The 27236-nt window shown below is 44.1% G+C and overlaps 2 protein-coding genes across 5 annotated transcripts in view; one reads left to right on the top strand and one right to left on the bottom strand.

Annotated features, from left to right (window-relative positions):
* HADHB (hydroxyacyl-CoA dehydrogenase trifunctional multienzyme complex subunit beta) overlaps positions 1 to 13112 on the top strand; it is a 31592-nt gene extending 18480 nt beyond the window's left edge. For 3 of the 4 annotated variants that reach the window (XM_061154982.1, XM_061154980.1, XM_061154983.1), the window contains exons 8-15: positions 210 to 397; positions 732 to 912; positions 1453 to 1574; positions 4099 to 4178; positions 4256 to 4303; positions 5008 to 5095; positions 5415 to 5489; positions 6058 to 6285. In XM_061154982.1, the coding sequence (XP_061010965.1) occupies positions 210 to 397; positions 732 to 912; positions 1453 to 1574; positions 4099 to 4178; positions 4256 to 4303; positions 5008 to 5095; positions 5415 to 5489; positions 6058 to 6270 (995 nt within the window). In that variant the 3' untranslated portion in view covers positions 6271 to 6285. Of the gene's footprint in view, positions 1 to 209; positions 398 to 731; positions 913 to 1452; positions 1575 to 4098; positions 4179 to 4255; positions 4304 to 5007; positions 5096 to 5414; positions 5490 to 6057; positions 6286 to 8820 lie in introns of those variants that run through there. The other variant, XM_061154981.1, reaches the window with a different exon arrangement.
* A 1563-nt stretch (positions 13113 to 14675) lies between these two features.
* Positions 14676 to 25909, bottom strand: ADGRF3 (adhesion G protein-coupled receptor F3). Its single transcript, XM_061154978.1, has 13 exons — positions 25775 to 25909; positions 24025 to 24085; positions 23492 to 23632; positions 22869 to 23049; positions 22194 to 22438; positions 21451 to 21660; positions 20815 to 20958; positions 20444 to 20640; positions 19876 to 20055; positions 17613 to 18995; positions 17121 to 17162; positions 16985 to 17047; positions 14676 to 16338 (listed from the first exon to the last, which is right to left on the bottom strand). The coding sequence occupies exons 1-13, from the start codon at positions 25856 to 25858 to the stop codon at positions 16279 to 16281; spliced, it is 2991 nt and encodes a 996-aa protein (XP_061010961.1). The 5' UTR covers positions 25859 to 25909; the 3' UTR covers positions 14676 to 16278.
* Positions 25910 to 27236: the final 1327 nt, after the last annotated feature.

The raw sequence follows: 27236 nt of genomic DNA on the forward strand, positions 1-27236 counted from the left end.
TGTATTTTGAGTCATTCCAAAAAATTATCCTAATCCCTCTGAAAAGATAAGTACCTGAATTACACATGTTGTACAATGCTAATAACTATTGTACAATTTTTAAATCAAGCCTAAATTTAAGAAAAAAAAAAGAAGCTTAAATTACCAGTGGTCTGTTAATTTATGCAAAAGATGCTCATGTGCATATGACCTGTGCCTGTGCCCTGTAGCTGTCGGCCTGATTGCTTCCGGCCAGTGTGACGTGGTCGTGGCAGGTGGTGTAGAGTTAATGTCTGACGTCCCTATTCGCCACTCAAGGAAAATGAGGAAAATGATGCTGGATCTCAATAAGGCCAAGACTCTGGCTCAGCGACTCTCTGTAATCTCTAAATTCAGGTTGAATTTCCTATCTCCAGAGGTAAGACTCGTGAATGCTAACATAAAGACGTGTGTTGCCAAAGCATCCCACTGCAGAGATTTAGTGTTAGATAAGATGGCATGGGTTCAGTTACATTCTAATAGCTGCAGATTCTGTTAGTTACAAGGAAAGGTTAATTATTAGGTCAAGATGAAGAAAAAAATAGCAGTTAGAAGATTTGAATTTGTAAACCCTTTTTAGAGATACCTTGCTCACAAAGAACTTCCCTTGTCCCGATCTTGATTGATCGTAGACTTTAACTTTCCCAGATAACCCTAGGTGTGGTATAGCACCTGTTCACAGTGTACCTGGTCCCGAATATCTCCTTTCCCAGCTTCCTGCAGTGAGTGAGTTCTCCACCAGTGAGACTATGGGCCACTCTGCAGACCGACTGGCTGCTGCCTTTGCTATTTCTCGGGAGGAGCAGGATGAATACGCACTGCGTTCTCACAGCCTGGCCAAAAGAGCACAGGATGAAGGACTTCTTTCCGATATTGTGCCCTTCAAAGTACCAGGTAAAACAGTTTGCTCAGCTTTGTAAAGGGGAATGCTTCTTGATATTGTTAGGGAGTTCTGAATTTCTTCTAAAACTCCAAAAACCGTAAGTGACTTTCCAATGAATATTTCCAAAATACTCAGCTTTTATTCTGAAACATTGACTCAGGTTTCAATTTTTGTTGTAACATATGTAAGCATTTTAAAGAGATGTTCTATAAGTCTCCTTTAGGTCTGGCAGATATATTTTAGTTCTTATGTGCATGCCTGTTTTTAATGTTCTGTATTTATAAGTCTTCTGTAAAGAAGAGCCAAATGTAAATGAATATCTTAAGTAAATAAGATATCCTTTTTAATGTTAAATCACTTAGATTATTTCCCAAATGCCTTAAGAGTTTGCTTTCATATTTGGTAATGTCTTGTTAACTATAAAGAGCTTTCTTTTTAGTGAATAGTTACGATTTACATTTTATTTGTTCTTGTAATTTTAAAGCATATTTCTCTGGAGAAGATATATAATGCTTATTGATCTTAGAGTTAAAAACTTCATATTTTTGTAGGAAGAGATACAGTTACACAAGATAACGGCATTCGTCCTTCCTCTCTGGATCAGATGGCCAAACTAAAACCTGCATTCATCAAACCCTATGGCACAGTGACAGCTGCAAATTCTTCTTTCCTGGTAACTATGTGTGCTATATGTATTTACTAGTGATCTTTTATATTTGTGTATTCTGAAAAGGAAAGCCTAAAATAGATATACTTGTGTGTATTACGAATAGAGACTTAAAAACCTGCTTACTTAGATTTTCCTGGTGGTGATGTGGATAAGAATCCACCTGCCAGTGCAGGGGACACAGGTTCAATCTGTGATCTGGGAAGATTCCACAGGCTGTGGAGCAACTAAACCTGTGTACCACAACTATTGAGCCAGAGCTCTAGAGCTCACCAGCCGCAACTACGGAGCCCACCGGCCACAGCTCCTGTGGGCCACAGCCCACATGCCAAGGGCCTGTACTCCACGGCAAAGAGAGCTGCCACAACGAGAAGCCTGCCCACCGCAACTAGGGAGTAGCCCCCACTTTCCACAACTAGAGAAAGCCCTCACGCAGCAACAAAGGCCCAACACAGCCAAAAATAAATAAAATATACTTACTTACTACAAAGACTATTAAAATAGAATCAGTTTTTAAAGCTGTAGAGGTCACCTGATCCAGTCACCATTCTAATACAAAAAAAAAAAAAAAAGCTGTTCTCTTCAGTCACTTCAGCAGTCAAAAAATTTTGCCTGCCTGTGCTGGGCACTGGAGATAAAAAGTTAACTGCAACGTAGTGAGAAAGTTCTGTGATGACTGCAAGCATTGGCTCTTGGAGAAGATACATAGTTGGGTAAGTCAGAGAGTCTTCTTAGAGGAGGTAATACTTGATCAGGTAATCTTGAAGGACAAGTACAAGCCAGTTCAAGAAGTGTATAAAAGGCCTTCTAGGCAAGGGAATGGCAAATACAACTTTGGGGGTTAGGAGAGCAAAGGGCCTCTTTGGAGAAAAGCCTGGTTGGAGCACAGGATATGAATTTAGGGAGTCGTCTACGACTTGGAGGACAGGGAAACCTGGTGTGCTGCAGTCCACCGGGTCACAGTCAGACACAACTTAGCACCTGAGCAACATAAGACTTTGAAAGTAGGCAAAGAGAATGACAAGATACTTTTTCTAGCTCTGATTGTTAGAAAATTATGTTTTATGCTGACCCCCAAGTTACTTTCCTATAAGCATCATGGAGTAAATCTACTCTCATTTTTGGTTATTCTTTTACATATATGCAGGTAGCTTATGTCCTTGCTTGGGTTTTTTTTCTTTCCTCCTCTATTAAATGTCCCTCTTGACTCTGCTTCTGCTTGTGAGATGTGATTTCCCTCCTCCTACTACCTTGGGTGCAGTCTTCAGGATATAGTTCATCTGGTCAGTGTTTCTTTTTACAGTATTATTCTCCTACCCAGACATACAGTCTAGAAAGAAACATAGGCAAATGTTTGACATATTTGACCTTGATAAATGACAATTTAATGCCTGCTCTTGAGCTTAGGAAAGGATGCCTCAGGTAATTTTAACAGGATGGTGTACCACCTGGTGAAGCCTGAGCAGTGAAGGACTGGTTAGGAGGTTATTTCTAAAACCAAATTGGATGATAGGTTCATATGGCATCAATTATACTCTTGGCAGATCTGAACCCCCTTGAATACTTGTGAGGTGTGCAAAAGGTTCAGGTTTATTCATCAAAAATCAGAAACACAAGTCATTAGAGGTAATATAGATACATGGGTTTTCAGAGATGCAGTTAATGTACCATATTCATTGCAGGTTTTCACAATTGCACATTGAATATAGTAATGTGGTGTTATTATGTATAGTCACCTGTGTTTCCAGACTTTCTGGCCACCTTATTGGTAGTGGCTGCATAGCCTCTTCAGAGTTACTGAGTTACAAAAATATGGTCTGAAATTATGGTAGAGATTGTTTTAATTTTGTCAATTCTAGAGAGTAGTTTCTTTTCCTTTGGAATTTTTGTGTGTGTTTTTTTTTTTTTTTTGAGCTTTTTCTTTTGAAACGGTAGTAAAGGGCTTTTGTGAGTAGTACTAATTTGTCCCCTACTTCTCAGTTGTCAGTGGGAAAAAAGCATATGTCGTGTTTCCAGAGAGGGAAGACCATGGTCCTTATATTCTCAGCTGTCTACCTATTTCTTCTTCTGCTTGGTTTGCTTGTTATAGAGCCTTTAAATTGAAGAAAATCATTTACAAGCCACAGGCAGGAAACAGCTGAGAAGCAGTCCAGAAAATATAAAAATAAATCAGTAAAGAAGAGATTTGGGGGAGGATTAACTCACAAAATTCCTCATATTCTGTGCCAAACGCAAAAATCTTCTAGTTCATTATGAATACATATTGAGTTAGCAATTCTCATCATTCATTTTGATAATTATGATACTTTTTTATTAGACTTTTCTACCCTCATCTGCCAGAAATTGGTCAGTGTGTATGTATCTAAACTGTGACTTAATGATGGATAAAATGAAAAGATTCTGTTACAGAGAGTCGCTCTGTAAGTGTGATGCGTTGGTAAATTTAGGAACAGAGGATAGAAGATGGCTGAAGAAATAGCACCAGATAGGCTGCAGTTATTTAACATTTTTGTTCCGATTAACATTTCAGACCGATGGTGCGTCTGCAGTGCTGATTATGGCAGAGGAAAAAGCTCTGGCCATGGGTTATAAGCCGAAGGCATATCTGAGGTAAAGTAAGTATTCAAGTAAGTTTCCTGTGGTTTCTTTACTTTAGTAGAGAGCTCACCCTTCTGTTTTTTACTTAGGGATTTCATGTACGTGTCCCAGGATCCAAAAGATCAGCTTTTACTTGGGTAGGTAGCAATGTATATTCTTGGATTATTCTAGAAAATATTGGTTACCCATGTTTATTACATAGATTTTAAAAGTATATAAAGCACTGAGTTCATAATTTTTGAACTCATAGTTTTGTGAGTTGGGTTTTTAAAATAATAATCCTTTATGTTGTGTTATCATTTTATAGTTTTATCACTTTTCTACTTTTTCCTATACTTTTCTATTACAGTTATCATATATATACAACTTTTTATTCTTTATTACATTAAGATGTCATAAGCATTTTTTTATACTGCTACTTACTCTGCAACACAATCAGAATAGCTTTTTATAAAAGCCTCCTAATGTTTAGATAGACTCCTCTCCCTTCTTCACAAGGCTGTACCCTCACTAACCTCCATCATGTCATTTAACTAGCCATGCCCCTTATGCTCTGCTGTTTGAGCTCTGTGTTCTTCTGGCTCTTCACATTAACTTGCCCTTCTCTTTCATTGTCTACTTGCTTATCTCTTTCTCTGAGTCTAGAATATCAACTGCAGAGGGCAGAGGCCATGTCTGTTCAGTTTACTGTTGTATCACCAACACTTTGTACAGTAGAATCAGTGAATGAGTAGAGGACCTTCTAATAACTATGTAAAATTCAGTTTGGGGAATACGAAAGAGTTCTTTAGTTAAAAATGAAAGTTTTAATATTGTATCACTGAATTTTTTTTTTTTTCAGACCAACATATGCTACTCCAAAAGTTCTGGAAAAGGCAGGATTAACAATGAATGATATTGATGCTTTTGAATTTCATGAAGCTTTCTCAGTAAGTCATTTTAAAGACACATATCAAAGGACTATAATCATTTAATATGCGTGAAACAAGTAGAGCTTTATGTTTCAAGTACTGACTTAACACTACTAGGAGGAAATCCAGGGCTACACCCACAGTGTTGAAAAACATATCTTTTGAAGCTGTCTCTTTGAGTCCCTTCAGAAGTATCAGGTTGTTTCTTTAGAAAATATTCACTGAAAACTGATTTAAAGATTTGCTTAGCTCTAAAATTAGACAAACTCATGCAAAAAGGAAAGCCTTGAGGGATTTTACTACAAGATGGTTCTTATTGAATTATTTTCCTTTCTAGGGTCAGATTTTGGCTAATTTGAAGGCCATGGATTCTGATTGGTTTGCACAAAACTACATGGGTAGAAAAGCCAAGGTAAGTTTCTGGTTAAAAATATGCTTGAGGAAAAAAAGATATGCTTGAGGGATTTTCCTGGCAGTCCAGTGGTTAAGGCTCCATGCTTCCACTGCATGGGGTGTGGGTTCTATCCCTGGTGGGGGAATTAAGATCCTGCATGCCACACAGTGTGGCCCCCCTCCCCCCCAAAAAAACCTTTGAATTTCCAAAGCACTATAATATTTGGCATTTTAATACCTGCTAATAAAAATATGAAGAGGAAGGCTGCTGCTGCTTAGGAAAATTTTTGTGTGTTATTTCATATATTTATTTCTTAGTTGAAAAATAGCTCCTGGAAATTCTTTGGAAAAAGTAAAAGCAAAAATTCAAATTGTCTTTTATTCATCTACTCTGATGTCAGATGAAAAATAAACAGGGCCCTTGGCTTTCAGAATTGATTTGGAATTTCTTTCATAGTAAAATAGCATATGGTGGGTCTTTAAGATAGTTACTTCCCTCTATTGCAATTACTTCCTGTTACTCAGAGCCTGGCCTGATTTTTAAGTAAACTCACCTTTTTATTTGTGTTTATTTTTGTGGGAGTCAGGTTGGATCACCTCCTTTGGAGAAGTTTAACAACTGGGGCGGATCACTGTCCCTGGGGCACCCGTTTGGAGCCACTGGCTGTCGGCTGGTCATGGCAGCTGCCAACAGGTTACGGAAGGAAGGAGGCCAATATGGTCTGGTTGCCGCCTGTGCAGCTGGAGGGCAGGTAGGTCACAGAAGCTTAATAGGAGCTTCCAGAAAGTTATTTTCTTAGAAACAAACTCATCCAAGAATGTTTGATTTAGCTTAATTCGAAACAGTCTTAGAGTGATTTTTCTGATGACACACAACTGGAAAAAAAGCCCATTTTTGCGGGCCGGGGAGTACAACTTCAATCCTAAGAGTTCTTGGAATGAAAGAAGCTATTTAAGTCCAAACTTTTTTTTCCCCCTAAAATAATGTTTACAGATTTTATTTGTAAAAGTTACATGTGCTCATTGTGGAAATTATGGAAAATACAAAAAGTATGTAGAAAATAAGACTAGAATCACTTATAATCCCCTCATCAGACACTATCATTATTCATACTTTGATATATTTTCTTCTTTAATAATAAAATTTTGTTCATTTATTTAGTCACCTTGAGACCTTATCTATAAAATCTCTCCAAGAGGAAAATTGTCTTTCATGAGAACTGAACTATGCAATGGAGAATTAATTTACCTCTGGATAACTTATTGCTATTTAGCTGGGGAAAATTATGTTTTCTACAGATTTTTTTCTATCTCTTTTACTTGTGCTACCGACAAAACTTCCTACCTGTAGTGTTTCACTGTGGGACTACAATCCAAAGGCTGGCTGGCTGTAATCTGTTTTTTTTTTTTTAACCCTGCTGGAAACAGATTTGATTTTTCACCAGATAACAGAATCTCTCTGTTGCTGACCAAGATGAATAAGATATGTAAAAGTATAAACATCTTGCATTTTAAAGCCTTTATTTATGGCTTTTCTTCAGAGACTTTGAAAAAGCAAGGGGTCAGTTATTTTTAGGTTAGAATATTTTAGACTTCATGATTGGAAGTATTTTCTAATCTGGGTAACTTCGTTTACGGAAAACCATGGTTGGTCAGGACTGGAGCCCTCCTCCTTATCTTTCTATGATTCATTGGGGGAGATAACTGGTGCACAACGTTGTACATAGTGCATAGTCCACACCGGTCAGTGTCCTTTGGTTTTGAGTGTTCCCTAATTTTTTAATCTAGCACATAGAGGATTAGTAACCTAATACTAGATGCTTTTGTAAATGAACAAAGAATACTATCCAGTGTTATTACTTTCCTCTAGAAGTTTAAGGGTAGTGAGAAAGGCGATGATGCATTCTAGACACTAGATTCAACTCGGCATTGTTTCATCAAGAGCCACATGAGTGCTGTATAGACATGATTAGATCAGAGGAGGAATCCATCATTGGATCTAGAGCAGTTCTTAGCTTTGGCACTAGAAACACTTTGGGCTAGGTAATTCTTTTTTTGGCTGGCAGGATTATGCTGTGTGTTGTAGGGTGTTTAGCATGGTTTCTGTCCACTAGATAACAGTAGTAAACAACCCTCCTCATTACCCGCTCTACCTGTCTCACCATATACACACAGTTGGGACAACCAAAAATATCTCCAGACATTGCTAAATGTCCTCTGGGGTGGGTGGGGAGCAAAATCACTGCAGTTGGGAATCACTGATGTAGAATAGTATAAAAGATTTGGAACATGAAAATAACACTGCTTAAATAAAACAGGAGAAGGACTATTCTAACTTATTATGTATCCTTCTAGGACAACTCCAAGTGGGTCAGACCTTCCCACCCTTGTTCTTTTGTTTGCTTGTGCTTGTATCAAAACTGTTTTGAACTACAGTGTATACTAGATTGAGGATAGATACCATGTAGCAAAACCTTGTACCCACACAGTGTTTAACTAGGTGCCTTATACATAATAGTTGCTTAATAAATATTGTGGGGATTGAATTGAATCTAGCAGTAGGGAGATTAGTTAAACTATTAACTGGATTGATAACAGTCCAGAAGAAAGAATGATTATGATTATCAGATAGGATTTAGACACGTGACATCATACATTTCTATACTAGATTTAAACTAGGGAGGTAACTGTACTGTGCCTAGTGCTTGGGAAGGGGTTTTCTACCTTTGACTTTTGTGGGACTGCAGCTCATCATCTCCACATGCATAGAGTAGTAAAGAAGAAACCAGGCTTTGGAATCATCTGGTTTCAAGTCCTGACCCTGTTATTTGATAGCTTTCTGGATTTGAGTGAATAATGTAACCTTTTTTACATTTTTAAGTTAAAAAAAAAACATTTTTCTCATCTTTCTCACAAGAAAGAAAACTGTTGTCAAATTCACTGTATCATGTTTATTTTTATACAGCTGAAAAAAAGCCACTGTGGCTTATTTTAATAGCAACCACTTATGGAGCATCTACTAGAAATCAGATTCTACCAGGCAGACTTTGATACACATGTGTATGCATGTATGTGTGTGTGTGTGGTATATGTGCACACACACATTGTATGCTATTGCTTAATTTAATGCTCACAAAAATACTTTGATGTGGGCACCAGGAGCCCCATTTTATAGAGGAAGTTAAGGTTCAGAGTGGCTAATAACTTTCCCAAGATCTCACAGTGTTTGAATGGCAGAGTCAGGATTGAGTTCCAAAGCCTGTACTTTTCTCATGGTTCTCTGCTGCCTCCATACTGGCTGCATTCATTGCCTTTCATTGCTCTAATTGGACTTCTTTTTTCTTTTACAGGGCCATGCTATGATAGTGGAAGCTTATCCAAAATAATAGATCCAGAAGAGGTGACCTGGAGTTTCTGTGCAGCACTTGGCCTAGGCAATGCCATTTCAATGCACTATTCAATGACATCTCTAGTTCCCAGCTCCTCTTAGGAAAGCAGAATTTGTGGCCTTTTGTTCAATACTTTGCAATTAAGCCTTTCCAGTGTTCTGAGCTTTCCAAGAATCACAGCTTACTACTCTTTCAGGGATCCCTTAGTTACCAGAATCTCTCACAGTGATAAGTTCAAGCAATTGTGTTTGGTCTCTATTTTTATTAAGAACTGAATGAGTGGCTGCAGTTTTGGAAAGAGACTAGGTGAGATTTGGGATCACCTTTGTAGCATTTGCAAATTATAACTCATTCGTATTTGTGATCTAACGATAAATGTTTTCTATAAAATACAAAACCAGTGTGCCTAAATTAACTTAATTATGGGAAAATAGTTCAGAATCTAAGCATCACTGAAAAATCTAAATGTTTAGATGTATAAATACCTTGTTAAAAGTGTTAGTTGCTCAGTCGTGTCCAACTCTGTGACCCCATGGACTGTAGCCTGCCAGGCTCGTCTGTCCATGGAATTCTCCAGGCAAGAATACTTGAGTGGGTTGCCATCCCTTCTCCAGAGGATCTTCCTGATGCAGGGATCTAACCTGCATCTCCTACATGGCATGCAGATTCTTTACCATCCGAGCCAACAGGGAAGCCCGTATTGGATAATCTTAATAAAGTAGAAAAGTTTGAGAACCATTTGCCTTGTTTTATTAGAGCTAAGAGGTGGTTCTCTTGTTTTAGGGACAGATTTTGCCTTGGACTGCTCATTTGTAACTTCTAACCATTTTGGTCTACCATGAGGCCGCTAGGAACATAAAGTCCTGCTTTAGAATAACACCATTTTTTCCCCATTGCCCAACTGAAGTAAATTTATTTTATTACTGTTTGGAGATGTTTCTGTTTGCCAGGTGTAAAGAAATTTTAAAAATTCGGTCCACATACTAAAATTCCTCTCAGTTTTTTGACAACTAAACTGCATCGAATAATGTGTGCTCATGCTTTGAAGAAGCAAAGTCTCAGCTGCAACCATTTATGTGAATGATGTTTAGATATATGAAAGTTACTGGCAATCAGAATCATTCTCTAGTTCAGGAACAGTTTGGGCAAGGGAGCAAGTGCTAACCTTTTAAAAGGTTATTTGAGGATCCCAGCATCATTTCCCCATGATTTCATTGGTAAATTCTATATAACGTGAATTTTTAATGCTGTAAACCAGTGTATTTACAAATCACAAGTATTAACTCTAGATAAGTTAAATATAAAAGGTAAAAAAAACTTTGCAATTTAGGGAAAAATACCGCTATTACTCTTAGGTTGGGATGGGTACTTTTTTTTAAACAAGACAGTAAAAGTGTTATCAAAGAGAAGATGTATAAGTTGGCTTAAGTTGAAATAAGAACGTTTGTTCTTTATATGATAGAGTAGGAAGACAAGCCACAAATGTGGTGAAGATACAGATATAACTTAACAAAGAATGTGCATATATATATATGTATCTTACAAAGGTATATCATATTATACATGTGATAGAGATATCTTTTAGATCTTTGTCATATTTATAGATAGATATCTTATAAAATATGTATGATATAGATATATTTTACAAAAGATCTGGGATGTATACAGAATTCCTGTAAATTAGTAAGAGGAGAGATAGCATAGTAAAAACTGGCAAAAGATATTAACAGGTATTTTTTTAGAAAATAATATACAAATGGAGAATAAACATAAAAAGATGCTCATATGCTCATTAGTCATTAAGAAAAACCAAACGAAGATCATGATGAGGTATTACTTTATGCCTACCAGACTGGCAAAAATGAACAGGACTGAGAACACCAAGTGTTAGTGAGAATGTGGACAATAGGGACTTTTTATACCTGCTGATAAGAATGCAAACTGATACCACCATTGTGGAAAACAGTCTGGCATTATCTTGTACATTTGAATATGACACATGGCTTATAATCCAGCATGTCTGCTCTTAGGTATATTTCCTGAAGAAACTTGCACACGAGTTATCAGGAGACACGTACAACAGTGATGATAGCAGCATTGCTCTTTAATAGCAAAATATTATAAACAACAAATGTTCATCGACAGCAAAATTTCAAAAACAAGCAAAACTAAGTATACTACCAGGCTGCCTACATATGAGATGAAAATATTTTCCAAAACAATTAAGAAAAAAAGAGAAGTCTTATTGAAGAATTCCAAATAATATGTATAGACCCCACACTCCAGGAGGTGGAGCATGCCCTTCCCCAGGTGAGTGTGGGCTAGACTTAGTGACTCAACTCCAAAGAATAAAGTATGAAGATGGAGAAACCTGGCAGACACTAGCTTAACTAAGAGCCCAGGGTTATCATCATAGTGCTGGCATGTGGATATCACAGACCTGGTGGTACGATGTACCATCAAAAGGGCCCTTCTCCTTAGTGGTATTCTTTCTGAGTACCCATAACCTAGTTGAATCTTGAGACAACATCAGACTAAACTAAATCAAACTAAACTAAACAAAATTCTTGCCAATACTCATAACAATCAAGGTCGTGAAAAACCGTCACAGACCAGAGGAGGCTAAAGAGATCTGACAACTAAAGGTAATGTAGTATCCTGGGTTGGATTCTGAAACAGAAAAAGGACACTAATAAACTGATGAAATTTGAATGAAATCTGGAGTTAATAGTTTAAAAAGGAGCCCAGATAAAGGAGCATATATGTGGTGAAATTATTTTTGAGAAGAGTGCCAAGACTATTTAGTGGGGTAAGGACAGTATTTTCAACAAATGGTGTTGGGAAAATTGTATATACATATGCAAAATAATGAAGTTGGACCCCTGCCTTACGTTGTACAAAATGAACTCAAAACAGATCAAAGACACAAACATAAGAGCTAAAATGATAAAACTCTTAGAAAGAAACATGGGGAAAGCTACATGATACTGGGTCTGGCAGTGATTCTTGGATATGACACCAAAAGCACAGGAGAGAAAAAAAAATTGGAGTTCATTAAAAAATGTTGGTACATCAGAGGACATGTTGAAAACACAACCTGTGAAATAGGGGAAAATATAAATCATATCTGAGAAGGGTTATTAATTCAGAGTATATAAAGAACTACAACTCAACAGCTAGAAAAACAATTTAAAAATTGGCAAATGATTTGAATAGACATTTCTCTAGAGAAGATATACAATGAACAATGAGTGCATGAAAAGATATTTTGTATCACTAATCATTGGAGAAATGCAAATCAAACTATGACTTCACAGCCAATAGAATGGCTACTTAAAAAAAAAACCCTGAAAATAACAAGTGTTGATGAGGATATGGAGAAATTGAAACCTTTGTGTACTATTGATGGGAATTTAAAATTGTGCAGATGGAATGGAAAATAGTATAGCAGCTCCTCAAAAAGGTAGAATTAGCATATGACCTAGCAGTTTCAGGTCTAGTATATATACAAAGGAATTGAAAGCAGGGTCTCAGAAATATTTATACACCCATGTTCATAACAGCATTATGCACAATTACTAAAACTTGGAAACAACTCGTGTTCATTGATGGACCAATGGATGAATAAAAAGAAGGCAATCCTGTCACATGTTACAACATGGATAAACCTTGAGGATATGCTAAGTGAAACAAGCCAGTTACAAAAGACAAATACTGTATGATTCCACTTGTATCAGGTATTTAAATATTCAAATTCTTAAGGACAGTAGAATGGTGGTTGCCAGGGCATGGAGGGGTGATGAGTTGTTTAGTGGGTACAGAGTTTCTGTTTTGAAAAAATGAATTCTGAAGGTTGGTCGCACAGCAATGTGAATGTACTTAATATTACTGAACTGTGTATTTTAAAATGGCTAAAGTGATAAATTTTATGTGTATTTTATCATAGTTAAAATTTTTTTTTAAGGTAAGAAAACATTCAGAACAGAGGTTACCTCTAGGTGGGGGGCAGTGGAACTGGATTGGAGAGGAGCACATAGGTTAAAGTTACGTACCGTTTCAAAACATTTTATACACCCGCATTATTTTCATTTGCATAACTGCTACAAAAGCCCATCCTTGGCTGTGGTGATTACAGTTGTCTCCTTGATGTTTGTTCTTAAATAGCTGAAACTGGTTATATTCTTCGTAAAGATCCCAACTTAAAGTGTCTTTTCATGTAAAACTTTAATTACACTCTCTGTTCCACCTGATAACCAATTGCAAGTGGAGCCTTTATTTGCTCTTATTTTCTTTCAGACTTTGGAAGTTTGGCTCTCCTACCCTTTCCCCACGGCTTTCCCCTGCCCTCAGCTGTTTGCCTCCAGCAGTCTCTGCTTCCGTCTTTCCTGAGAGAAGAATTCTAATTCTCTGCCTGGCTCTTCCCCGTGTCCTTTCTCAGTTTTGTATATTTCTTCAGGCCTCTCAAGTTTTGGTCTCTCTTGAGGAGTAAAAGGTGGTATCAGGGTCTCCTGGGCTTTCTCAGATTTTTAATGGGTGACTCAGAGGCTCTCTGCCTGTATCACAGTGGTTTTCTGGGGACTCTTAACCAGTATATTGTGCTGCTTCAAAGAAGAGCGATCATTGATTGAGAGGTAATGGGAGAATGTGGGGACTGGAGGACAAAAATAGTAGACAGTACTATTCTGAAAATAGATTATTGTGAAAGACAAGAAACATTCAGACATGTTGGCAGTGTTTGTGCTCAATGTCATACGCAACTCGAAGCCCTTTTCCCTTTCACACTTAAAGGAATGTCAGTGATGAATTGATTCCCAAAGTAGAACTCCAGATAGAAAGTTCAGAGCTTTCCCAGGAACACCTAATGTAGTCTATCCTTCTGTACAAACTTAAATTCCAGGATGTAATTTTTTGTGTTTCCTTGCTTGTCAAGATTCTATTTTTAAATATGCAAAATGGTCAGGAAAACTGTTTGAAAATAATTTTTTTCTAATATAAAAATACATGCTCATTATAAAAAAAATTCAAACAATACAGAGTAGAAGAAAATGAAGAATCAAGTAGAGATACCCACCCTTTATACTTTGGTATCTCTCCTTTTTAATGCATACATATTTATATGGACATATGGGATGTAATTCCCTAGTATAGTATTCTGGAACCCTTTTATATTACTTAGATGTGTAGCCTAAATATTGTTTCATTTTGGTAGGTGTAGCTATGTGTCATCATTTTTAGTGACCACATAGCATTCCTTGGGATGGATATATCCTAATTGGTTTCACGACATGCCTCTTTTTTAAGGGTGTAAACATAGAGTACTCATCCTTTGCACATTTGTCTGTCCACTTGTTTACTTATTTCTTTAAGCCTTCTTATTAGAAATACAATTGCTGCTAAATCTCGCCTTCTTGGATTTACCTCCTGAGCATTCTTTTTATTCCACTTTCTTTTTAAATGATGAAAGCCAAGTGAACAAAGGCTTAATGTCATTTCATTTATTCATTCTAAAGTGTGCTGTTAGCAGCAGAGCGTGCCTTTGAGTATGTGTAATCATTTGAGAAGGAAGACGAGAACACGTGTATCTTCAGAAGCATGCTCAGAAAAGGAACCTGCTGCTTCTATTCTGTATTACTTGAATTTTTAAAAATTATAAAAATTAAGACTGTAAATGTTAATAATGTAAAAGTGGAATTGAGACATGATTCTGTTGTCAGGGAAACCAGCAAGGCAAAGCCCCCACTGATTCCAGTACTGCTGCCTCCTGTGGAGCAAGGCACAGAAATAATGCAGTTGTCCTGGTGAGTTGGTATCTTCTATTTAAAAGAATGATTGAATCCATTTAGAGAAGTGTTTGGGCTGATTTATAAGCAGTTAAAATTTGCACACAAATCATTAAGTGGAAGTACAGTGTATGTAAGAAAATATTTTCAATGGCATATGGCTAGCATATCACTTTTTATTTCTAAAGAAAACATCTTCATTTCACTTTATAAAAATATTCATGAGTGAGTTCCATGGAGGTCCAGTGTTCAGGCCTCTACACTTTTACTGCCAAGGGTGCAGGTTCAATCCCTGATTAGGGTACTAAGATCCAGTAAGCTGCGTGGTGCAACCAAAAAAGAAAAAGAAAATCCATGAATTTTTAAATTAACAAACATTTATCAGATTTTTTTCATTTATTTGGTTTAAAAAATTTTCAGAGTCCTGCCATCATCCTCTTGAGGATTCCATAAATTAACTCAGCTAGATGTCTTGGTGTCCTCTAAAGGCTTTTCTTAAATATTTCTTCTCTATATCTAGTGTTAGCTTGATCCTGTCATTTTTAAAATGTCAGTGTTTGTCATCTTTTCTCCTTAATTCTTGGCAGTCTGTGTTACCTTTCTCTCTACTTTTAAATTTTATACCTCCTGCTTATGAATGTGCTTCTATAAATGACTTTTTATATATGTACATATGTCTATGAAACTTACATATTATACTAATGTGTTTTATAAAGCTTAAAGAAAGAGAGACCTATTAACTTCCCTTTTGAAAAGAAACAAACCAAATTCTGTCCTTTGCCTCCAATGTTTGGAAGATCAGCGTTCCTTTCAATTAAGCCATCCTTTCTTTGTAACTATAGGGAGGGAAATAATTAGACAAGAAATCACTGAATAGTTCAAATAAAACCATTTTTATCAAATATGTAACATAAACTGTTGATTAGTTAAAAACCTGGTTGAGATAGTTTTGCTTGTAATTACTTTGAACTTTGGTGATCATTTTTACAGCAAAGGCAGGCTTATTCATTAGGTAGCTTCAGCTAGTTTTTCATGCTTTTCTTGCTTGGATAATTTAGGGGTGCGGACAGATGACTACAAGAGAAATGAGTGTGACTAATGGGAAACAGAGGACTACCTTTCCCACGGGCTGAGCTCTGGGAGGGGAAAAGGGTTCAGGTCGTTGGCCAAGACCCATCCCTGGATTCAAGGACACACCCTCGGCCTCCTTGAAGGAACACCATCTCTGCTTGTGGGTCACTCAGAGTTTCTGTCTTCCCCACCAAGGAGCTCTCCCTGAAGCCTCTGCAGGCCCCCCTCCCCTCTGCACTCCAGGCCCACCAACAGCAGTTCCTTCAAAACAATGGTTTTTCAGGATGATTAAAATTTTGATAGTGTGAAAAGGAATTTTCAGAGTGAACTGAGTCAAGGGTTGGTAGTGGTGACACCTCCTCCACCTTTCTGGGAAAGCAACAGGAAATGCTATCCACATCTGAGGCCTCTACCTTCTTCAGCCTATCTAGAAACATCCACTTGAAGAAGTCTGTTTTCCACCATTGGATTGGGACATGTATACGAAGAGGAGTTTTCCTTTTATGCACTCAGCCTCACACTGGGCCTCACACTCAGCCTGCACGCTGCCCCTAAAAACACTTCATTTTCACCTGGCATCTTCACTTCTTCCTTTGCTGTGTTCTGAGATGTAGGTTTCATTTGTGGCCTAGGAAGGGGTGAAGTGAAGTCACTCAGTCATGTCCAACTCTTTGCAGCCCCATGGATGTAGCCTACCAGCCTCCTCTGTTCATGGGATTTTCCAGGCAAAGGTACTGGAATGGGTTGCTATCTCCTTCTCCAGGGGATCCTCCTAACCCAGGGATCAAACCCAGGTCTCCCACATTGCAGGCAAATGCTTTACCATCTGAGCCACCAGGGAAGTCTGAAGGGGTGGAAAGACCCAACTGCAGAATGATTATTATTATTGCCATCTCTCCTTTGATGGATTGTATCCATTTCTACATTTTCACTTGCCTTCCTGCCTGGGCAGCAGAAATCCGAGGAATTTTGCTCCCAGCTGCAGTGACTCCCATGCGTACCTATCTTACTTTTCAAATGCCAACTGAAGGCAGACTTTCAGAGAGGGGAACAAGGGACAATCCAGAGTTACCAGGAGTCCAGGATACAATCAGGAGCCCGGGAACCTGAATCTGTCCTCTGCCTGGGCTGCTTTCTCTGCTGTTGGAGAGCTGGCCCTAAATCCCCAGTCTTCTCTTGGATTCTAGCTGTGCCTGTCTCCTCCAAAGGCTGTGGAACATCTACTTCTGACCTGATCTCAGGGGTCAAAGTGAAACTTGAAGCCAGCAACTCACCAAGGAGTTGGTGGATCTGGGGGGTTGGCTGCCGCAGAAGCGTTTGCGTAAAGCCTCTTGGACCTGCAGGAGAGGTGAATGCTGTTATGCATGGCCTTCCAGTGCAAGTCAGGCATGGGGAGACGAGTAGACTCACCTTCTTGTCCATGAGGCAACCAAACAATAAGATGAAGACACCCTGAAAAGAGGGATGTGGGGATCCGTTAGTCAAGGAGAAAGGAATCAGCTGAAATCAACTCATTGCCTTTCAACCTCTGTCCTTTTGCCTAATTTTCATCCTGAGGCTTCCCATCTCAGTTCTGAGCATTAACATCACGATGCCTAAGGATCAATTTCAGATGCTTTTCTTATTGTTACGAGGAAGATGAATATCAAAAGATAGGGTACGGGCAATTCCCTGACTTCAATAGCAATTCCAGATATTTTGCAGATAAGAGAACCAAAGCTCAAAGAAGTCTGTCCAAAGTTACCTAGCAGTCCGTGGAGGAACTGGGATACACACTTAAGCCTTTTAAAATTCCTGTGCCTGTGTTTTCCTGCTGCACCATGATACCTCCTTGAGAAGGGACTGGCAGTGACCTAGGCTGTCTAACAGGGCAAAGAGTACGGCTGCCACCGTGTCACCCACCTGGGAGGCGTTGAGAACCGTGAAGAGGTAGTGAGGGACTAAGGAGACTTCCTGCAGCAGAGTGGCCAGCCCCAGCCCCCAGGTGAGGCCGAAGATAGGTGTAAGAACGAGCAGAGCTTTGATCACCCCCAGGAGGGCTTGGCGCTTCTCCACCTGGGGTCCCTCTGACAGTGACGGTCTCAGCATCTTCAGCACAGCCATGGTGAGTACCAGCCCATTCACGCCCACGATGGCCAGCACTGGACCCACGAAGGTGTAGAGTGCTCCTCCCTTCTTGTCCAGCCAGCATGCTCCCTCCCTCAGGTATCGCCCTTGGGGTAAGTAGAGGCCTAGGGTGATACCTGCTAAACCCATCGGGCACAAGTAGCCAAGGAGCACCATCAGGGAGAGTACTCGGAGCTTGGAGAGCTGATGGAAGACAAAGAGAAGCTGGTGGGCCAGCAACAGGGCCTGAGCCAGCATCCAGAAGAAGGTGGCCAGGTAGAGAAAGTGACAGAGGAAGGCGGCAGCCAGGCAGAGTGGGCTGCGGGGCCCCGGAGGGAGGAGTGGAGCTCCTAGGAAGCAGGTGTTTGCGGCCAGCAGGCAGAGGACCATGTTGAGCAGGGCCGAGTGGCGTAAGTAGGCGACCTTGTTCCGCACCACGAACCTCCACACCAGCCTGTACACGCCCAGGCACATGAGCAAGGCTAGAATGGAGGCTCCCAGCCCCACCTGACTCAGCAGCTCCAGGGTGGGCTGGTTTGGAACCGTGTGTCCCGACATGAGGATGGAGAAGGCAGTGAGGTGCCCACAGATACATTGAGTGGTGGGGCTGGCACTGGCTGCCTGCACCTGGCACCCTGCATCAGACCAGCCTCCCTTACCCTGGAAGAGATCGTGGTCCCAGAAGACACAGTGGGGACTGCCATCTGTGTCCCCAAAGTCCATGGTGACCTCTACCTGCTTGAAGACCTGGCCACCTGCCATGATGGAGATGGCGAGGACCAGACCAGGAGTGGCATAGAGGGAGCCCCCCAGCCCTTGCCTGTAGTTTGAGGGCAGAAGGTGGTCCAGTTTCTGTAGCACCAGGCTAGTAATACTGACGTTGGTTCCGTTATGGCGCAGGGGCACCAGTGAGTGCCTGGGAATCCATGCCCGCAGTGGGGGCTGAGTAGGGAAGGAGGCTCTGTAGTTAGCTGGAAATGTGGGCTCGAGGAGCTGGCTCTGCAGCTGCACGTTGGGCAAGACGAAGGAGAAGGGCTGGTCCTGTGGGCACAGGCTGCGTGCCAGGGTCTCCACCGCCAGCAGGAGACTAGAGCTCACCGAGGGCATCTGCCTCTGGGCTGGGGTCCACAGAGAGCTGGAGTTCATGCCAAGGACCTTGTCTGTGGTTTTCAGGACAGCCTGCGGCACCCAGTAGAAAGACAAGGCCTGGCTGCCAGAGCCCACAGCATTGAGCTGGGGTGCTGGGAACCACAGACCCCAAACCTATCCTTCCAAATCCAGCTCAGGACCCAAGGATGGGGAGAAAGAGGGAGAGGAAGATGGGCCTGTGAAGAGAGACTTTCTAAATGGGAAGGGTGGGGGGTTGTTCAGCCAACTGCTGGGGTGCCTTCAATATGTGGCTCCTGAGGAACACCCCACCCCTCTGTATGACAACCCTCCTCCCCCTTCCATCCCTTGGGGCCTCTAATGTCCTAAAGGAGCCCCTCCAGGTCTGTAAAGCTAGGAATGGTGCCCAGTGGTAGAGGGAACACGCTCTGAAGTAGAGGACCACCTGCATGTCTGTAGCCACAAGTGATGCACATTCCAGACATGAAGGGTGTGCAGGGTCATTGTCCCTGATTATTCCTTTGGCTGCAGCTTAGGGGTCACCACTTGGTGCCTATGCTGAGAGCTGGTTTAGGTGGGTCCCACAAAGCCAAGTGCGTTTGAGTATCTTCATGCAGGTACCTTGTGTGTGGGCCTGGGGGGATTCAGATTAAGTCCACATGTCTGCACACACATGCACTGCACATGAACTCTGCACACCTCTGAACTCCTGTCTCCACACCCCTTCCTGTTTTCCCCAGCCTCCCATGTGTTCCCAGCATCAGGCCTTCTCCACGCTCCACGGCCTTGGCGTATGCAGGAGGAGAAAGGGACCAGGAGAGCAGACACTTGGACTCTAGAAAGGTCTGCCATCTGACAGCCCATGGCGATGTCAGAGGGACAGAAATGCCTGGGGGAAGAGCCTCCTGCCCCTACTACCCAGCTGGCCCCTGCCGTGATTCAGAGATCTCACCTCCAGGGCGCTGCAGCTGAGTTGTGTTCCGGTGTCTGCCACCACCTTGGCCAGGACTGTCATGGTGCCCACCAGGGCCAGTAAGTCGGAGGGGGAGGTCACTGCCACTACCTGCTCCTGCAGCTGAGCCAAGATCTGTGACACATCTTCCTCAGGCCAGCCCTGGCCTGCCTGCAGCAGCTTGAGACAGATAAGACAGCAGGAGAGGGGTAGGTGAGTCCTCAGGAAGGAGGGGCCACTTCCTTCCCGGCCCAGCACCTCCTTTCTTTCTCCCCGCACCCCATCCCAGGGGAGCAAGAAGCAGAGATGGGAACGAGCCACGTGGGAGGAATTCACACCAAGGTCTGTGGAGCAGATACCTGAGGGCATGAAGGTTTGGGACTACAGCAACCCTGGGCAGTAGGGTCTCAGCACCTACTTCCTGGCTCTGCTAGGGCTCCGGTTCAGAGAAGCCGAATAACCTTACTGCCGGGCCTCGGGGGGAAAGGACTCTAGAGCTGGGTCCTGAGTGAAGAAGGGATCGATCGTGGAGGATGGGGCATGTGGGCAGCAGGGTCAGAAGCTTTACCTGGGCTCTGAGGAGCAGAGCCAGGAGCCCCGTGTCTGTGCAGCTGCTGTGGATGGGTCCCCAGACCCCATCAGGCCCACAGGGCCTCTTCACCGTGCCCGTCCTGTTCCCGGGACACTGGGCCTGTACCACATGGCCAGCCTTGGTGACATTCCAGGCAACAGTTGAAGAGTCCTCAGGGCAGGTGGTGTCTCCATCTGAAATGACATCAGGGAGGGCTTAGCAGCACATTCAAGCCTGAGCCTTTCCTGGAGCAGAAACCCTGCAGGCTGTGGGGTCTGGTTGTGTTGCCCAGCTTGGGGAGACACCCAGGGGGAGCTGCCAGGGTGGGCAGTGAGAGGACGGCCGGCCAGATCCCAGGCCCCACGTACCCTGGATGATGGTGACAGAGACGGCGACCCTGAGAGGGCTCAGACCTGGGCTCTGCAGCTCACACGTGTATGTGGTGTTGGCTACAGGGCAGTGCTCAACAGCCAGCATGAAGCACTGGGAGTCCGGCGTGTTGAATACGGAGGCTGAAGGGGACACGAGAAGGGAATGGTCTCTGGGCCAGGGACACACCTAGACCCCTCGGGGTCTTTCTAGCAATTTCAGAAGCAGATGAAATAGTGGAGAAAAGCTGAGTGGTATGTGGGCAGCAGACTACTGCAGGCTGAGCTGATATTTGGGGCTGGGAGACCCTGGTGTGTGTGTCGGGGGTGTCTTGCAAGCTCCAGGCCCTGAAGCCGCAGTGGACTCCTTTGTAAAATGGGACCATCATCAGAGGAAGCTTGCACAGTAGCATTAGGTGGGTTCCAGGAGATTGTGTGGATGAAAGCATGATGTGAAAGTTTACACACAGGTGGTTATTGTTGAATAGAACCGGGGTCAAAACAGTATTGGATTTGAACCCGGAGCTTCCAAGTTGAACGGCAGCCTGTTTCCTGGGACCTGGAGCCCCAGCTGCCTGGAGGCAACTAGCTTCCCCTTCTCCCTGGACCCCCGAGACAGTCGGCCCCGTTCCATACCTTGGCCACCCTCTCTGGGGCTCCAGGAAGCCGTGTAGCCCAGATGTGCGCTGGGGATGCAGCAGCTCAGCTGGAAGCCGGGGGAGGTGGCACAGGAGACGGAGAGCTGGTCTGGGAGCCCAGTCACATCTGTTGCCTGCAGGGGCACCCTCACCACCTGGTGCAGCTCCCACGTGAATCCCTGGGCCTCGAAGCGGCATATGTACTCACCTGCAGACACACGCCTGCTGCACCTCCCAGCGGCTCAGCCCCCACCTGTACTGCAGGGACCCTCCTGCCTCCCCAGCCACACCCTAGGTCTGCCCTCTCCATCAAGCCTGAGCTAAACCCCAGTAGGAAAGATCCCCGTGCCCTCAAGGACAGCGAGGAGGAAGAGGAGATCCTGATGCTTTGTCATGAGCCTGTCGCTGTGCATCCTAAGATGAACCTCCCTGTCTCCAGGAGATGCTCTTCCCGCACCACCCGCTGCCATCTCGGCATCATGAAGAAAAGCCCACATCTGTCCTCAGTTGAAATTGAGATCACACTTTCAGCATTTTCTCATCAAAATTCTTCACATCCATGGGCCTCTTAGCCTTCATTTCCCCAGAATGTATAAACGGAGAGAAGGAAAATGAAGAGGAGGAAAGACAGGAAGGAGAAGAGAGGGAGGAGGAGGAGCCAGAGGGGAGCAGAGGAAGAGGAGAGAAGAAAGAAGGGGAGGAGCAAGAAGGCAGGAGAGGAGGGAGTGACAGGTGGGCTACCTGCCCATCTATGGGAGATGTTGACGATGCTGAGGACAGTCCGGCCCCGGCTGGAGGTCAAGGACACACAGGTCCCTGCCCGCAGGAGGACGGGGCTGGGGCTTCCTGTGGGCCACAGGAACCAGTTCAGGTTGGTGGTCTCCCGGTTCGTGAGGAGGGTCAGGTTCAGGGTGTCACCAGGCATCTGTAGCCGGGAGTCAAGGCTCAAGGTCGCGGGTACTGCAGGAGGCAGGAGACAGGACCCCCGGAGCAGGAAGTTGTGGCCCTGGAGCCTCGCCCTCCTCCCCCATCTTCCGAAGCCCATCTCTCCTCACTCCTTCCCCACCCAACACTAATTGTCCTGTTTTGTCCCTGGAGGAGTGTGGCTACTGCAGTCCAGCCTGGGAGACCCTATCTGTCAGTAGGAACCACACAGGGAAGCTTTTTGACCCAGGACTTCCCCCTCCACCAGAAAGGAAACTTTCCTTGTCCGCCTGTCTTCAGAGCCCTGTTGGGTTAGTCTCACTATTCCTGTCCCAAGCGCGGGGCCTGTGATCTGCTGTGATACCTGGCATTTTCTCTCACCCAGAGGAGCCACTGGGCTTGGACCAGCTGGCAGAGATTACAGTCGTCAGAGAGGAAAAAACAGAGAGGGTTTTGTTCGCTCGGGGCTATTGGTTTCCAAGTTCCCAGCCTTCCTCACCAGGTGGCAACAGCTGGCAGTACCCGGCTTCAGTAGGGCTCAGGACAAGACAGCCACACGGCTGGTGCTTAATGGGGGTGTGACAGGGCTGGTGATGGTTGCAGATGCTGGCGTTCCACTGGTACCCAGAGAGGCAAGCACAGTAGCTGCACCCATCATGGGTAACATTGCACTCTGAGACAGAAGGAAGGGAAATGAGAAGTGTCTGGGTGTCTGGGGAAGCCCAATGCCTGCTGTCTGCGAGGCCCTAGGGCTGGGTTTCTGAAACAATCCCAAAGTCACTGCCTTCCCAGTCAGGGTTCAAAGCAGCAGAGTGTGCTGGGCAAAGGTATCTGAGGTGGGAGCAAAGAAGCCCTGGCTCAGCATCATCTGCCCCTTGGGCCTCTGCCAAAGTTTAGAAGATGGGGACATGGAGCAGGAAGGGAAGGTCTCTCGGATGGGAGGTGGGGAAGAAGCTGGGCACGCAGACCCTCCAAGAAATAGGGAGGGGCTCCCCACAGTATCTCAGACCAGGGTGCTGTGGGAGGGCTGGGCTCCTTGCATCCTGAGCTCCCCCTCCCACCTGAGCAGCTAAGAGCCATTGAAAGGCCGGGGGTCAGGAGAGGTTCTTCCCCACCTGTTGTGAGGTTGAGGCCAGCAAGAGTTACTGGGGCCGAGGAAACCGAGGCAGCTGGGACAGTCAGGGGCTGGGAGAGTGCCGCCGGCCAGGGCGCATCAGAGAAGTCCAGCTGTACATAGACAGAGACCAGGACCAGTTCTGCTGGAGAGGGGAGAGCTGGAGGGAAAGGAGCGGCTGCTGAGGGCCCGACACTAGCTGTCCCCTCCAGGAACCTGAAGACGTCCCACCTTCCTCCTCCCGTAGCCCATGCAGACAGGTCCATGCAGACAGGACCCAGGAAGGTGGTCTCTGCTCACCCATCACACACGCCCCTTCATGTCGCCCTCCCAACAACCCCCCTTACACAGGTGAGACTCTCCAGGAGGAAAAAGGTTTTGTCAAGACCTCACAGCTAGAGAGCTGCCGTCAGGCCTGTGACCAGTGCCAGACCCGGTCTCTCTCTGACCCGCACTGCCGTCCCCCTCGGCGGTGCCTCTCCCAGACCTTTCTGCCTCGTTCCCTGCTCCCCAGCCTCCCATTCATCCACTCACCACCTGCTCCACTTTCGGGGTCCAGCTGTGGCCCTGATCCCCCTCGAGCCTGACTCTGTCCCTGGAACAGAGCACAGGGAGACTCTGAGGGGAGCTGAACCCTGCCTTTCTCCGGGGACACCTTCTTCTCTAAGCTGCTGGGGGGGCAGCAGCCTGGCTAATCTGCTATGATGTGGTCTCTTGGAAGCTCCTCTTGCTGACTGGAATCAAGCAGGCAGAGCAGGAGGGGAAAGTCAGCTGCTGGTAGGAAGTGCCTGACTGCAGCCCCAGGGATCCCTCCCAGGCCGGCAAGGCCCACCTGAACCCAGGAACCTGGCACACCCTGGAGAGTCAACAAGCTTTGCTTAATTCCTTCCTGAATGCACCCATCCCTGGCTCTGTGAGTGTGTGTGTGTGTGCGCGCCAAGTCCCTCCACTACTTTTTGCGACCCCATGGACTGTAGCCCTCCAGGCTCCTCTGTCCATGGGGATTCTCCAGGCAAGAATACTGGAGTGGGTTGCTGTGCCCTCCTCCAGAGGATCTTCCCGACCCAGGGATCGAACCCATGTCTCTTATGTCTCCTGCTTTGGCAGGAGGGTTCTTTACCACTAGTGCCACCTGGGAAGCCCATCCCTGGGCCTCTAGGCTGATTGAAATGACTGGGTCTGGAGCTCCAGTGAGATGGGCTGGGTAGAGCTGCCTGGAACCCAGAAAGAAAGTGAAAGTCCTTCAGTTGTGTCTGACTTTGCGGCCCCAAGGGCTAAACAGTCCACGGGATTCTTCAGGCCAGAATACTAGAGTGGATAGCCTTTCCCTTCTCCAGGGGATCTTCCCAACCCAGGGATTGAACCCAGGTCTCCTGCATTGCAGGTGGATTCTCTATCAGCTGAGCCACCAGGGAAGCCCAAGAATACTGGAGTGGAGTGGGTAGCCTAGTCCTCCTCCAGAGGATCTTCCATACCCAGGAATCGAACTGGGGTCTCCTGCATTGCAGGCTGATTCTTTACCAACTGAGCTATCAGGGAAGCTTGGGGATTATTCCCTCCATAGCAATTGCCATGAGGGTGAGCAGAAGCAATACCTAGGTCTCTGGTGTATGTACATATTTCCTCACCCACACCTCCCTCTCTCAAAATTGCATGTGTGTGAGGAGGTCAGTCTAAAAACAGATATGCTCTAGATGAGTATGTGGCTAGAGAGAGATAGATATCCACCAGGGAGAACACACAACTCATAAAAGTGCCAGACTAGATACTGCTGACTTTCCTCAGATTCTCTCCTCCTCTATGCCAGTGGTTCCCAAATTTGGCAAGTTTTTATTTTCATTTTTAAGTGGCAAGCTTGACTGGAAGAACCTTTACCTAAAGTGCAGCAGGCATCACTGGTGTTCACAGGATTTCAAATAAAGAAACAAAAGCTATCCTCACACTCTGAAAAATCAGGCCGAACTCTCTCATGAAAAACCATCCTCTTTAAAAAAATGTATTACAGGGGCTTCCCTGGTGGTTCAGTAGTTAAGATTTTGTGCTCCCAGTTCTGGGAACCTGGGTTCAATCCCTGGTCAGGGAACTTGATCCCACATGCTGCAACTAAGACCTGGCTCAGGCAAATAAATAAATATTAAAAAAAAAAAAAAGCATGACTTCCTCTCCCTCCAGCACTCTCCCATCCACCCATCCATTCATCCTACACCGTGCTGCCTCTCACACTCAGAGGCCCCTACCATCACCTCTTCAGACTTTGTCATGGTCCTCACCCAGGCTTACTCACAGGCTGGGATGCTCGGGCAGCTGGTGGCTCCACCAGAGGGAGAGTCATGGCCAGGAGTAGCACAGGAGCAGCTGAGCAGACCATGGCTCAGTGAAGCTGTCCTCAAGAGCCCACCTGCTGCCGCATGATGCAAATGTCCTGAGAGGAGAGCTGGGAGGAGAGCTGGCAGGGCTGTGCACAGAAGGAATGAGAGCGAAGAGAGGAAGGGAGCCAGGCTGAGTTTACAGAGGAGGTGTTACAGCCCATGCTACAGTCAAATAGGCAGCCAGGTCACTGTGGGGCCCCCTGGAGCTCACAGGCTCCAGTGAGAGTGGTCTGCCCAGGTTCCCTGCTGGAGTCTGGGCCCAGGACTCAGTGAGCAGGAGAGAAGCTGGGGGCTCTAGGTCACAACACCAGCCATGTGTCTATCAGCCAGGTTCCATCACATCTCCAACAGTCCGGAAAATATGGATTTTTCTGCAGCTCCCAGGAAGCTGGGTCATTGATCAAAAAGGCAAGATTAGAAAAGACAAACATCAGAGCTGATGGCTCTGCTGAAATAATTTGTAGATAGACTGGACTCTTAAATGTAAAAAAGAATCTGGGAAAATACCCAGAGAAATTATCAAGGAGTTTCATAAAATAATTTTGTAGTGAGGAAGGCTTTTCTAAGTATGACATAAAACCCAGAAGCCATAGAGGAAATAATAAATTAGAAAGTATACAAAGTTTTAAATTTGGAATGAAAAGACTGTTGGGATAAAAAGGCAAAAGACAACATATTTGTAAGACTATGATTGTAAGGCTAATCTTTTAAAATGTTATCTATTTACTTATTTATTTTTGGCTGCACTAGGTCTTCATTGTTGCAAACAGGCTTTCTGGTAGTTGCAGCAAGTAGGGACTACTCTTCATTGTGGTGCACTGGCTTAGTTGCCCCCTCCCCCACAACATGTGGAATCTTTTCAGACCAGGGATCAAACCCATGTCCCCTGCGTTGGCAGGAGGATTCTTAACCACTGGACCACCAGGGAAGATCAAGAGCTAATCTTAACATAAACATTTTTTATCTTACACATCAGTAAGTAAATGGGCAAAAAAAGAAAAGAAATATCAATAGTTTGATAAACATATAAAACACCCAACTTAAGATATAAGACATGCAAATTGAAATAGAATATTCTTTTTCTCCCACTAATTATCAAAAGCTGAGATATTGGTTATCTTAAGTGTTAACAAAAGTGTACTTGTACAAAAACATGTGTATAAGGATGGAGATCAAACCAGTCAATCCTAAAGGAAATCAATCCTGAATGTTCATTGGAAGGATTGATGCTGAAGCTGAAGCTCCAATACTTTGGACACCTGATACAAAGAGCTGACTCATTAGAAAAGACCCTGATGCTGAGAAAGATTGAGGGCAGGAAGAAAAGGGGATGACAGAGGATGAGATGGTTAAATGGCATCATTGACTCAATGGACA

This window comes from Dama dama, chromosome 11 (assembly GCF_033118175.1).
Source record: "Dama dama isolate Ldn47 chromosome 11, ASM3311817v1, whole genome shotgun sequence".
NCBI lineage: Eukaryota > Metazoa > Chordata > Mammalia > Artiodactyla > Cervidae > Dama > Dama dama.

What these genes read in the sequence shown, in the direction of transcription:
- ADGRF3 (XM_061154978.1), bottom strand. Translation starts at nt 25,858, where the DNA reads ATGGTCTGCTCAGCTGCTCCTGTGCTACTCCTGGCCATGACTCTCCCT. An exon ending in CTCTGCTCCTCAGAGCCCAG is followed by an intron (nt 20,056 to 20,443) that starts GTAAAGCTTCTG and finishes ATCTGTCTCAAG; the next exon opens with CTGCTGCAGGCAGGCCAGGG. An exon ending in CGGTTCTCAACGCCTCCCAG is followed by an intron (nt 17,163 to 17,612) that starts GTGGGTGACACG and finishes CCCTCTTTTCAG; the next exon opens with GGTGTCTTCATCTTATTGTT.